Below are 14,758 nucleotides of genomic sequence, written 5' to 3'. Positions count from 1 at the left end.
ATTTCTTCTGAATCTACTGTATATCATAAATATTATACTTTGATGGTGACCACCAAAAGGTATATATTACTAAGACCTTTTTCTGAACCCGATTGTCATGATATTGACCAATTCTCAACCTCCATTACCTGGTTTAATTTTAAGCATAAAAAAAAATAAATAAATAAATCTGATGAAAATTAATAGTGATGAATGAAATAAAAAAACTGATATATTTTTGAGAAATTTCATAACAACATTTTTCTACATAGTCAAATGCTAAATGCAGAAGTGCACGTAAGATTACTTGAAATTATTTTAAAAAATCAGGAGTGGTTTCCCCTAGATTTTCTCGTATACTCAGTAATGGGGATAGACATTTGAGAAATAAACCACAAGACAATAATTATATTTTTATATTATGTACATTGTATAAAAGTAAAGCTGAATAAATCGGACTCTGCAGCTGCATGAATAAAAGGTAAAGTTAACGGAAATAGCCCAAAAGTTGATAGAAATCTACGTTTTGTACCTAATACTTGCATGCAAAATTTGGTTGACCCAAGTGAAAGTATACTCAAGTTATCGTGTTTATATACACAGACACACAGACATAATTCCAAAAATGGTATTTTCCAACTCCGGGAAGTCTAAAACTTCAAGATTTTCATGAATGTCAAAATGGAATTTTTGGAGGATGCCAATACTTTCCCTATACTTCGTATACGAGAAAGTCAGGGAGGTCTTAAACGTCGGGATTCATACTTTCCTATACTTCATATACAAGAAAGTAAAAAAAAAAAATACAATAAACGTCTTGACAGGATATGCGAAATTAAAAAAATACAATGACAATAAATTTATATAGTCACAGTTAATTAGATACTATCTGTAAAGTTAACAACATTATAAAAAGAATATTCATTATCAATGTTTATAACCTGAAAGATTAAGGATAGCCAAAAGCTGCCATGGCTGAAATAGAGGCCAGACATGGCCAACACTTGAAGTTATGTACACATCATTTTTGCAGGGGCTTAAGTAGAACACTACAAGTACTATTCTGTTTAAATTACCCTTTCAATTCTATGTTTAAGCATACACCAGTGATATTTCATTTCTGATATTAATTGTAGTTTTAGTTTTTATTATATTTTATAAAATGTATTTTTATTTCGTTCTAGATTTCAGTGGAGTCAACAGTTTTTATTTTTATTTAGTTCTGTGTTTAAAAGTTTAGTTTTTGCTTTATTTAGTTTTGGCTTTTTTAACATAATATTAGTACTATTTTAGTTATTTTTTTCTGTTGCAAGACCACAAATGTTGGCCTACACATATTTCAATGCAAGTTATGTTTCAGTCAACAAAATACGCTCACAGTTCATAATGGTGTTAAACACAGCTTGACTATCAATAATCAAACAAATTAAGTGGTCTAATGAGTATAGTCAGCAAGACCAAATATTTCAACCCAAGAAACCGGTCTGTGCAAGCAAATTGCTGTTAAGTTTTAAACAAGCATGCACTTCAAGAAATTTGTTCATGCTTCAACGACATCCATTGCACAGATAGCCACACAGTGAAAATATTCGCTTGATGAGCACCTGTAATGCAGGTACACAGACAAGGTCCTCAACCACTGGTGCCAGCATACTGTATGTTGATGATTTCTGCTGCCAGTACTGAAGCAGTAATGTGCAGTGAGGTTCATGGCTGGTGACTCTTTCAGAGTCAGAGTTACAAATATATGAACCCAAAAGAGTATCTTATTCACTATTCAATTGGCAGCATGTACTGTACATTGACTACTAGCTATGTTTCATATCTCATCAGCATTCTTTACACACACATAGGTATGGTACATATTTGGCTAAGAAATAGTTATATTTATAGCAGGGAGAGAGAGTGGAGTGAGCGCATTTGCTGTGTTCTAAATTTGCCTTGCAATTCCACAATTCATAGTCATTAACAAATGAAAGTATTGAGTGGTGTACAAAAAAAAACAGATTCCAATTTTGACCTTCATTGAAATATTTATTTGTTTTTAAAAGCTTTTAATTCTGAGGCTTTAATAAATTTTAATACAGACCATTCAACAAAAGGATAACAAGAAAAACAAAAGAATATTTAATTTAAGGACAAAACGTAATTTTTAAATATTGGATTTTTTTTTTCTTAGTCGGATCCCATTTTTTATAAAATTGAAAAAAGTTTATGGTCTTTCCTTTATTTGTAAATGAAGCCAATGTGCCTATCCTTTTCCACGAGAATCTCTGTCACTTTCTTGTAAAAGTCCTCCTTATTTTCTTTTCGTTTTAAAAGTCTTAAACTTATATTTTGGCAGTAAGTTGGAACAAAAAATAAAAATAAACAGACCACTCTAGTGCACTTGACTTTCTAATATCGTTAATTTATTGGTGCCTAGAGCCGCTGCGTAGAAGAACAGCAACAACAAGCATCTGTTGGGCTCACATCCACCTCCTTCAGTGCAGCACACTGTCTGCTTCCCTCACCTTTTCACTGCGGTTTTATGTCCGATCAGCAAGACTAAATATGTCACACACATTCATTAAAGATATTAGCCAGACTGTGGAAAGTCAGGGTGTATAATAAACACATGTGCAAATATTATATTGACGACATACAGAGAGATGGCATGCGTGTGTGTGTGTGTGTGTGTGTGTGTGTGTGTGAGAGAGAGAGATGGTGAAGTCTGAAGTGAGGCATTTCCCCCCATATTTAATCAGGAATTGTGCAAATTCAATGATTTTGTCTATAAAAATTATCAAAATTATTGGAATCATACAGAAAACAAATTTATAGCACAGACCAGTGGACAATTTTTTTATGTTATCATTATTAGTTTGTTTTAACTTTTCATGATGACAGGTGAGACCGCAAGTCCCTGTACTGAAGTGCAATCCTGGTGCCAGAGAAGTGCTAGACTTCCACTAAGTACTGATCCAGCTGGTCCTGTACTGAAACTACGAGACTCTCTTCTTCTTCTCACACGTGACATTTGCTTTCATTATCATCTTACTCGCTTTCTACATGCAAACATCTGTGCAAAACTTGTCATTGTCAACCAGAAGTACTTACTGCTTCAAACCGATGAGCCAAATGTGCTTAACAAACAAACAAACAACGGTCCTTTACTAAAGTTGTACCACTTTAGTAAGCCCAAGTTACAACATCACTGCATAGTGAACAGCGCAACGTAACTGAACGCTCAGGTCCACCCACAAACAACCCCTCTGCACAACTGAACCGGACTGAACAAAAATGCTATTGCTGTTTTTTTCTTCATTTTTACTCAATTTTCATTCTCATTTTAGTTTGTTCACATATCACTAATTTTTATTTTTATTTAGTTTTAGTTTCTCTGTTTGCTGTAATTTCAGTTCTAGTTCTTCTAAAATGAAAAAACACAATATTTTTAGTTCAAGTTCTCATTTTCGTTATGAAAATATCACTTCAGTATACTAGGCCACTGGTCCCCAACTTGTGGTCTGGAACATATTATCAGGTGGTCCATGGCTGCATTATCAAGTTGGTATTAACTGCTTTGATTCTGCTCTGATCTTCCTTATGTTTATAGTGATCATATATTATATACTATAAAACCCAGCCACAGGGGAGACACAAATCAGTCATGTCATGAAGGGCATCCAGTGTAACATTTTGTCAAATCTATATGCAGACAACAAAACAGATCTCTGTACCGGTTTGGTCAAGGCCAAGGTTAACAACAGCCACCATCAGTACTGTTAGCCAACAGGGTGCTGTCGAAAATTAGGCTACTGTAGCTAGAAGAGAGGGAGGAGTGTCCAGAGGCAGGAGGAGAAGAGGAAGGTAAAGAGAAAGTAAGAAAGGGTAGGAACTTTAAATGTAGGCAGAATGACTGGCAAGAGGAAAGAGACAGCTGATCTGAGGGAGAGAAAGAATGTTAATATATTGTGTGTGCAAGAGACAAAATGAAAGGGAAGTAAGGTCAGGTGGATTGGAGGTGGATTCATATTGTTCTATTACGGTGTGGATAGGAGGAAAAAAATGAGTAGGGGTTATACTGAATGAACAGTGTTTCAAGTGTGTTTTAGAGGTGAAAAGAGTGTCAGACAGAGTGATTATGAATGTTGTTAGCGCATATGCCCCACAAGTTGGATGTGCAATAGATGAGAAAGATGCCTTTCAGAGTGAGTTGGATGAAGTGGTGGAGAGAGTAACGAAGGGAAAAAGAGTGGTGATTGGAGCAGATTTCATTGGACATGTTGGTGAAGGAAACGGAGGAGACGAGGAGGTGATGGGTAGGTATGGTGTCAAGGAGAGTAATGCGGAAAATCAGATAATAGTGGATTTTGTGAAAAGGATGGGCATGGCTGCAGTGAATACGCATTTTAAGAGGAGGGAGGAACACTGAGTGACGTACAAGAGTGAGAGAAGATGCACACAGGTATATTATATTCTATGCAGGACAGTCAGTCTATAGGAGATTGTACACTGCAAAGTGGTGGCAGGGGAAAGCATAGTTAGGCAGCATAGGATGATCAAGAAAAGGATGAGAGCAAGGGAAGATCCAAGGATCCAATGGTGGAAGTTGAAAAGGGAAGAATGCAAGGTTGAGTTCAGACAGGAGTTAAGACAGGCACTGGGTGGCAGTGAATATTTACCAGACAGCTGGGCAAATACAGCACAAGTAGTAAGGATGACAGCAAGAATGGTGCTTGGCATGATCTGGACAGAGGAAGTAGGAAAAGAAAACTGGTGGTGGAATGGGGAAGTACAGGAGAGTATACAGAGGTAGAGGTTGGTGAAGAAGAAGTAGGATAGTTAGAGAATTGCAGAATGTAGACAGGAGTACAATAAGTTAAGGTGTAAGGTGAGAGGGAGGTGGCGAAGGCTAAAAAAAAGGCTATGAGGAGCTGTTTGAGATGTTGGACACTAAGTAGGGAGAAAAGGACTCTGTACCGATTGGCCAGACAGAGAGAAAGTTGTGCAGCAGGTTTGGTGATAAACATGGTAATGTACTTGCAAGCGAAGAGAGCGTGTTGAGCAAATGGAAAGAGTACTTTGACAGGCTGATGAATGAAGAGAATGAGAGAGAAACAGAGAGAGAAAAAGAGAAGGTTGGATGATGCGGAGATAGTGAAAATAGAAAGTAAAACGGAATAGATAGATAGACAGATAGATACTTTATTAATCCCAAGGAAAAATTCAAATAGCAAGGAGAAAATAAGGACAGCTATGAACAGGATGAAGAATGGTAAGGTCCAGATGACATACCTGTGGAAGCATGGAGGTGTTTAGGTGAGATGGCCGTGGCATTTTTAACCAGATTGTTGAATGTAATCTTGGAAATTTAGATGATGCCAGAGGAATGTAGAAGAAGTGTATTGGTACAGATTTTTAAGAATAAAAGGGATGTGCAGAGCTGTAGTAACTACAGAGAGATAAAACTGACAATATTGATGGAGAAGTATAGAGAAGGCCAGAAGGAGTTGTGTTGCGTCTTTGTGGACCTGAAGAAAGCATATGACAGGGTGCCTAGAGAGGAGCTGTGGAATTGTTTGAAGAAGTTGAGAGTGGCAGAAGTATGTAAGAGTTGTACATGATATATCCTAGGAAACTGTAACGGTGCCTAGAGAGGAGCTGTGGAATTGTTTGAAGAAGTTGAGAGTGGCAGAAGTATGTAAGAGTTGTACATGATATATCCTAGGAAAGTGTAACAGTGGTGAGGTCTGCTGTAGAACAGAGCTGTCTTTACAGCATTACAGGCCCCCACAGGCAAAACAGTGCACTGGAGCCCATACCTACACAACCACTCAGCAGGTCACAACATACATAGATTAGCATGGAGCCCATATGCTTATGGTGCCCCCGGGCAATTGCCCAGCGTGCCCATGTATTAAGCCCATGTACTGCTGTAGGAGTGACGGATGCATTCAAGGTGAAAGTGGGATTACATTAAGGATCGGTTCTAAGCTCTTTTTTATTTGCAATGTTGATGGACAGGTTGACAGACGAGATTAGACAGCAGTCCCCGTCGACTGTGATGTTTGCAGATGAAATTGTGGTCTGTAGGGAGCAGATTGAGAAGATCCTGGAGAGGTGGACAAGAGAGGAATGAAGGCCAGTGAGACTAAGACAGAATACATGTGTGTAAATGAGAGGGAGGTCACGGGAGTGCTAAGGGTGCAGGGAATAGAGTTGGCGAAGGTGGATGAGTTTAAATATCTGCGATCAACAGTACAGAGTAAGGGAGTGTGGAAGACAGGTGAAAAAAGAGAGTGCAGGCAGGGTGGAGAAGAGTCTCAGGAGTGATTTGTGAGAGACAGGTGTCAGCAAGAGTGAAAGTAAAGATCTACAAGAGAGTAGTGAGATCAGCTATGTTATATTGGTTGAAGACGGTGGCACTGACCAAAAAACAGAAAACAGAGTTGGAGATGGCAGATTTAAAGATGTTAAGATTTGCTTTGGGTATGACAAGGATGGACAGGATCAGAAATGAGTACATTAGAGGATCAGCTAAGGTTGGATGGTTTGTAGACAAAGTCAGAGAGGAGAAATTGCATTGGTTTGGACATGTGCAGAGTAGAGATGATGGATATACTGGGGAAAAAGATGCTAAGGTTGGAACTGTCCGGTAAGAGGAAATCAGGAAAGCCCAAGAGAAGATTTATGGATGTGGTGAGAGAAGATATGCAGGTGGTGGGTGTAACAGAGCAAGATGCAGAGGACAGGAGGATATGGAAAAAGATGATCCGCTCAGGCGACCCCTAACTGTAGCAGCCTAAAGAAAAGGAAGAAGTTATAAAATATGAATAGCCAAATGGCCAGTATTTGTCTCTCCTGCCATGGAAAATTCTGTCCAAAGGCAGTGGTGTGCATGCGACGAGTTATCTCAGAGGTAATGGCAAAGGAGTTAAAGAGGACTGAATCTTTCAGTCAAGTTGCAGGAGTATTTTTGAAAAACAAGAACAAATAGTTTTCCTAAATTCTGATTAATGTCAGTGGCCTTGTAGCCCACGTTAGCCTGTGTAGAAGTCTTGTCTCTTCTTTGATTACTGTAATGCACTCCTCTCTGGACTACCCAAAAAAGATATAAATCGTTTGCAACTAGTGCAGAATGCAGCTGCTAGAATCCTAACTAGGAAAAGAAAATCAGAACACATCACACCAGTCTTAGCGTCACTACACTGGTTACCTGTGTCATTCAGAATTGACTTTAAAATTCTGCTTATGGTTTATAAAGCCTTAAATAATCTCGCCCCATCTTATATATCAGAATGTCTGACACCTTATATTCCAAATCGTAACCTCAGATCCTCAAATGAGTGTCTCCTTAGAATTCCAAGAACAAAACGTAAAAGAAGTGGTGAGGCGGCCTTCTGCTGTTATGCACCTAAAATCTGGAATAGCCTGCCAATAGGAATTCGCCAGACTGATACAGTAGAGCACTTTAAAACACTGCTGAAAACACATTACTTTAACATGGCCTTTTTAAAACTTCATTTTAATCGTAATTTAACTTAATCCTGATACTCTGTATGTTCAACTCATCATAATAACTATTCATGGTGGTTCTAAAATCGGTACTGACCCCTACTCTCTTTTCTGTTTCTTTTTCCGTTTCTTTGTGGTGGTGGCCTGCGCCACCTCCACCTACTCAAAGCTTCATGATGCTCCAACAATGATGGACGGATTAAAAGGAAGAATTCTACGTGACCATCATCATCATCAAGCCCTTCCGTGAGAATCCTAAATCCAAAGAGGACTGTTTCATTTATGTTAGGTAGAATGCCCAGAGGGGACTGGGCGGTATCATGGTCTGGAATCCCTACAGATTTTATTTTTCTCCAGCCGTCTGAGTTTTTTGTTTTTCTGTCCCCCCTGGCCATTGAACCTTACTCTTATTCGATGTTAATGTTGATTTATTTTGTTTTATAATTATGTCTTTCATTTTTCTATTCTTTAATATGTAAAGCACTTTGAGCTACTGTTTGTATGAAAATGTGCTATATAAATAAATGTTGTTGTTGTTGTTGTCTTGATGACAGGGTCACATGCAAAATTCACTTTCAACTTTTATTGTGCAGTTTATTGAATCTTTAAATTATAAGCCGGGGTGTTGATATAAGTTATAAACTTATTTAGAAAAATGCATTGCTAATGGTAGAGCTCCTTTGCAAAACTTTATTTGAAAAAAAAAAAAGCTGCTTAAGAAAAAGTAAATAAGCGGTATTGATTAATTAATTTTACCACTTTACACCATACATGGCACCATAAGTCAACTGAAAAAATTAAGTGGTCATTCATACTGTCCTTTCAGACATGTATATATCCTCAAGCCACAACCAGTATGAAAAATGAATTTTTCTTAGTTTTACAAAAGGTTAGCACTAAGCATTCATACTTGCAGTGATATACTTCAGGAATCTCTTCCCTGTTTTGAAGGATAATTATTGTTTTATTAACAATATATTTATTCTCCTTTTTCCTCTTTTAGTAATAGGCATGTAAGAAATATGCATGATTGGAAGAATACCATTCATTGCTTTTGTATTATAGGGCCATTGTTATTTGTTTATGTATGATTCCAAAGTCATTATTGTAATATTCCTTTTTTGGGTCCCAGTATGGTACTGATTTTCTTATTAGGTTCCTCAGATTAAAAACTTAAAAAAAAATCCTGATCTATCAAATAAATACAATTTACAGGTTATGGCATAGCTGGAAAAGTGGCTCTTGGATGAAAAAGGGTTGTAAACCACTGTACTAGACACAGATTAAAATGGTTAACTGTATTATGTTTTAAAAAATCCCTAATATTTAATGTTAGTATATTTTTACTATACAACATATCAAAATTGGCCAAAATGAAGCATAGCTTAAAAGCGTTATAGTATGAAATAGTAAATTAAAACTACATATAATGTTAAGTATTTAATTTTTTTAGGCAAGTACCTTAATTCAACAAATAAAAAAACAGTCATAAGAATTTCAATAACCCTGGAATTTAAAATATACATTAGTCCAGTGGACCTGTTCACTGTAATCTATATAATTGTTAATTCTGTTTAATAGGAATATGTTATAAAAAGAAATCTCGTTTCATTTCTCATATTTTGTACAGATTTTATAATTACTCCATTGTTACCAAAAATAATAATAATAAAAAAAAAAGAGAAAACTTACAGATAAAGTAGACGCTGTATTTTGGCCTGCGAAGTTCTTGAACCAAATGGCCAACATTTTCCTATGGAAGCACAGCAAAGGCAAACAAGTCAAAATCATAAACACTTTGCTGAAATGGCACAAAAATACAATTAAAGTAAATGTACTGCTGCCAAGAGATATGTATACACTAAAGCCTCAACCCCAAATGATAAAAAGGTCTTCAGCAAGACAAAAAAAAAAAGCATTGCAAATTTCTTAAACAAAATGATAAAATGGTTTTAAATAAACACTCAATTTACAGGCAATTTGCAAGACAATTGATTACAGCACATTTTAACAACCTCATTATGTTAAGAGTAAATTACATAATATTGAATTATTTCTCATAAATTACTGCATAATTCATTGTCTAGCTTTAATTACACTTTTCATGATCAGCTTTAATTGAATGCTCAAGTCATTTTTTTGTTACAAAAAGCTCTGCATTGGTGCTTTGTGCACAGCCCTGTGTCACACTCCTGTCAACATATTGTATTGTATACTATTGCTTTTGAATAGGGACGTGATCAATTTATGCCATCACACTTAAATCACTTGTTTGATTGGAACAATTTCTGAATACGAGTCTATATATATACACACACACACACACACACATATATATATATATATATATAGAACCTTTTTTTTTTTTTTTAATACTGCTTTATTCTGTTAACGCTGTTAAATACCAGTCTTACTTTAATATGTAAAATGAAAGGAGAAAAGTGTTGCTTAGATATGCTTTATTTTATAAAATGACTGCTTTAACTTTGTAGATTAACTGCATAATGTGTGCATTTTACTACACAGTGTACACGTTTCATTATGCAGTTTAAGTATCTCATCATACAGTATATGTACTATTAAGAATGAATCAAGTTGTAAACAGCACCTCATAAAAGTGGTCAATTCAACAAACCAAATACAGGAGCGTTCAGACCCCTTTCTGACCTTCCTGTCAGTACCTTAAAATGAAAAGGATGTCCTAATTTGGGACCACTATTTTTAAGGAGTAGTGGTTTAAATTTTATTTTTTAATTTTAAGCTGGATTAGTGGTTCCTTTCCAATTTAGTGCACAAATCCCCGATCTTTCACAATCTAGTTCAGCATATTGGTGGCATTTTTACCTACTTTCCTTTTTCTGATTTTTTGTGAAAAGGAGTAACTTTGACCCCTCATCTCCCATTAGTGAGTGAACTCCTGGGGTTGGTTGATATTGCATTCATAACTTCTAACCAGTATTACTGAATCAACCTATTGGTTTACTCTTTAACATAAGGATTTAACTGCCTTCACAAAATATGGTTTATGGTCTATGTCTGGGGGGTGGGTTCATACCAGTGAGTTAGGGGAAAATTAATGAAAAAAAAAACAAAAAAAAAAGTGATTTCAAAGTGTTCCACAATAGCTCTTATGAACACAATAAAAACATTACGATTGGATGAAGAAGTTTATAAATCAGCAAAAGAAAGAGATGAATCAAACATTGTGTTTAACCATAGTTGTTGCAGTAGTAAAGAAACTGTGCAAATGTCTAGGAGTTCTTGTCTTTAGTGACAAATAACATTTCTTTGATGAAAATAACTGAAAGAAATGGCTGCCCGGGTGAGTGTAGTCTTTAATTATATTTCCAGCATGTTTTCTGACCTGTGATGTATACACAACCTTAATGCAGTGCATATTCGGACCTACAATCTTTTTTGCAGTCCATACAACACATTGCAGTTTGTGTGTCAAGTGAGCAGATGCATTGCCATACCAGACTGTTACAGAGTATGTGAGGATACATTCAACAGCAGCGCTATAAAACTGTACCGTCACTAGTTGGAACAGGTTAAAATTTTTAAGTTAAGATTTTTGGTGTAGTTATATTTTCATCCCAGTTCAGACGGTGAGTGGAAATTATTAAGAAAATTAAATGATTCTGTTGTCAGAGATTTCAAGTTAAAATTGTTGTGGGGGCAGCCAGTTCACATCACCCTGATATGGCGCCTCATCCACATCTGTGATCAGGACAACAAGGGTGGTGCCATCATCAAGCTTCAGCAGTTTAACAGATGGGTCACTGGAGGCATAGTTGTTTGAGTAAAGAGAAAACAGGAGAGCATGGCAGAATTACTACTTCAGAGCAGAGATTTCCTTGTCTTAAATATTTTATGCTTGTACGCTGTCTGACAAAGAATAGATGAAATCTCCAAATGTTAGAAAATCTCTTCTAACTCTAAACAGGAAGTACAGCATCTCTAATTTACATACTGTACCATCTGTTATCCATACAAGAGTTACCTCCAGTTTTTATTTTACCAATTTTTTTTTTTTTAATTTTATTCATTTTATTGCAATCATTCCATACAAATCAATCAATTTTTACAAAAAGTAGAATTGAAAACAAGTTGACCCCCACCCCTGAGAGAGAGATCAAGGCCAACGGAGTAAAATTTAAGGCTTGTAAACATACCTTTATCTATTTTAAAGAACAAAATCAGCTTAAGAATGTCCAAAACCGCTACTATAGACTTGGCATGCAAGAGGTTCACTAAATTACAAACAAATGGACAACTCAGAATCAAAAAATGTGGTCTAGTCTCAGCATGCTGCAACATATACTGTAAAATGGCAAGGTCAGATTTTATAGGAAGCTGCATAATCCCTTGGATCCAAGCTCTCTTGTGTCAATGGTGTGTGAAATCGGTGTAAGGAATGTTTCTTGGCACACATTAAGCCTCATAAACCCAACTAATTATTATTTGACAATAATCTTTATTACCACGTTCTATATTTTTCAATAGATTCCTCCAAAAACTTCACAATTCATGCATCATCTCAAGTTGGTTCCACATATATGACAGTGTCTTCTATTTGCTCCAATGGCATGTACCAAATATAAAAAAGCATCTGGGAGGAGAGGGAACAAGAGGCTTACAGAAGAAATGTGTTGTTGAAGAATCTATAAAAACTGCAAGATACTATATTCTTGGCATGGGAAAAAATCTCATATGCTTTCACTTCTGAGCAGAACTCTTTGTTCAAAGAATTTACATAGTAGTGCAAGCACAAGTGTGTTCCTGTTTGTATCAGTTATGTGTATTAAGTACTGTGGCCCCTGAGTGGTATCATGCTACACAGGAAACAGAGACAGGAATCTTGATAGAGTAACAGAGAGCAGGTAAAATTGTCTATCATATTAATGTTATAATATTTTTTGTAAGGTTTTGTTACAAGAAAACTCAATAAAGTGACTAAAAGAGTGCACTGTAAAAGTTAGCTGTATATTTTAAGTGAACTCATAAATACAAATATGCGACAAATAAAGTGTTACCTCTTGATTTTCATAGCCAATCGTTTAGGTCTTGTGTATCAAAAAAGCATGTTAAAAATGAATATTATCTGGCTTTGTATTTCATAGACCAGCTAACTTCAACTGACAAAGAAAATTCAGGTTATAGTACCTTTATATCAAAACAAATATTTTTATTATGTTTAATTTTCAATGTATGTTTCCATTGAAGTAACTTAGAAAGACTTACTAAAATGAATAGGTAGTTTTTCTGCCACAAAGCATTCTGGGCCCCATCCAAAGCTATCAATACTGAGTGAATCTGAGACTATAATAGCGTGGGATCCCTGTTATGAAACAGCACTGTGTGTTCCTGTTTATCTCTACTGGAAATTTAGAATGGGTTAGATCCTTGGTTAAACTATACACTGTATCTTATGTTATTATGCTCTGAGAGATGCATCTTTTTATGGCCTAATGTAAGAGCTTTGTAAAGCTCTGTGATGGCTTACTCTGTGAAAGTGTTTAATGATTGTGTTTAGATTAAAAATGTTAACATTCACATGACGTTTAGTTGTTCTAATAGGTGTCTACTAGGTCTTGCCGATTCTATGAAATCAATATCAGTATATACTGTAAGACAAGACTGATAATCCCTCTGGATACTGATGCAACCATGACACAGGATATTACATAGTACAGTAGTAGAAATTATAAGCAGCAAATTTCTCCCAAAAAAATCAGCAGCTTGTGAATAATTTTGTTTGCATTTATTCAAATGTAAGAGAAACATACTTAAATACATACTTAAATATTTTTATGTTGGATGAAATTCATTTACTACAGAGATACGGCTTTAAAACAGTGAATGGCAAGAAACAAATCACTGCTTTGAACAGAAAGAACACATAATATCATTCAAGAAACTGCCCTGGACTGATTAGCTGCCAGTACAAGCCAATAACCTGAATAATAAAACCAAAAAAGTTTATTTACCATTAACATGTCATATGTTTGCAATATTTTAGAATTAAATATGGAAATTATATAGCCATAAACATAAAAGTCTATATAACAATTCAATCACTTTTAAATAAGGCAGTCAGGTAACTACCTGATACACAGAAAACAATCTGAGCAACTGTTCTTTAGACACACACATAAACATTCATTGAAATTAGAAAATAGTCACGGGCTACATAAAACTGAATAAGATTGCCCTTTATGGAATAGGTTTCTGGAATGTATGAAGCAGAAAAAAATAAAATTTAAATAGTTTTCAATATCCTTGCTATTTCTATAAGGTTCATTTGTCCATACCAGCCCAAACTAAATTAAGGCCTTTTTATAAATTGTTTTGCTGCTGTTTAATAACTGAAAAATTACTTTTATAGAATGGGGGAGGTTGACACAAGTACTGTAAAGCACCACGGAAGCCTTTTTACACAGGTGACACATTCCTGTTCCTTTAAGATGATGAAAAACATAACATATACATAATGGTAATGCCTGTCTGCAAGCTCTTCATATAAAGGATTTATAAAATCAACCACACAGAAAGACCATAAATAAAGTTATTCAGCAGTGGTGAGCAGAATGACCTCAAACTGAGATCACAAAATTTTCCACAATCCTGATGACGGCAATACCGTATTACGATATCAAATAACTAAATTAATTATAGAGATAAAACTGATGAGACACTGTTCGCAGCTGAAAATATTTTTTTTACTGTAGTAATGCTTTGGTGATAAACCTAAGGTGTAGCAGTATAAAATTGAATCATAAATTAAAAAAAAAAATACTTAAAATTTAATTCCTTGGGATGTTATAAAAATCTAAATAACAGCTAAACTTGTTTCTGTATTACAAAATGTGCAAAAGATCCCTATTTAAAAATAGGTATGGAAGGTATATATACAGTGGGTATATATGGAAAGTATTCAGACTCCCTTCAATTTTTCACTCTTCGTTATATTGCAGCCATTTGCTAAAATCATTTAAATTAATTTTTTCCCTCATTAATGTACACACAGCACCCCATATTGACAGACAAAAAAAAGAATTTTTGAAATTGCTGCAGATTTATTAAAAAAGAAAAACTGAAATATCACAATGGTCCTAAGTATTCAGACCCTTTGCTCAGTATTTAGTAAAAGCACCCTTTTGAGCTAATATAGCCATTAGTCTTCTTGGGAAAGATGCAAACAAGTTTTTCACACCTGGATTTGGGGATCCTCTGCCATTCCTCCTTGTAGATCCTCTCCAGTTCTCTCAGGTTGGAT

General features: G+C 35.5%; 1 protein-coding gene across 1 annotated transcript in view; it reads right to left on the bottom strand.

Annotated features, from left to right (window-relative positions):
* The window catches only part of vps45 (vacuolar protein sorting 45 homolog), a 264,689-nt gene that overhangs the window by 242,162 nt on the left and 7,769 nt on the right, over positions 1-14,758 (bottom strand). Inside the window, exon 3 of the mRNA XM_039763131.1 lies at positions 9,172-9,232. Coding sequence (XP_039619065.1) covers positions 9,172-9,232 — 61 coding nt within the window. The remainder of the gene's footprint in view (positions 1-9,171; positions 9,233-14,758) is intronic.

This window comes from Polypterus senegalus, chromosome 1, assembly GCF_016835505.1.
Source record: "Polypterus senegalus isolate Bchr_013 chromosome 1, ASM1683550v1, whole genome shotgun sequence".
Lineage (NCBI taxonomy): Eukaryota > Metazoa > Chordata > Cladistia > Polypteriformes > Polypteridae > Polypterus > Polypterus senegalus.
The sequence above is the reverse complement of the archived record's forward strand: the minus strand, read 5'-3'. Positions and strand labels throughout refer to the sequence as shown.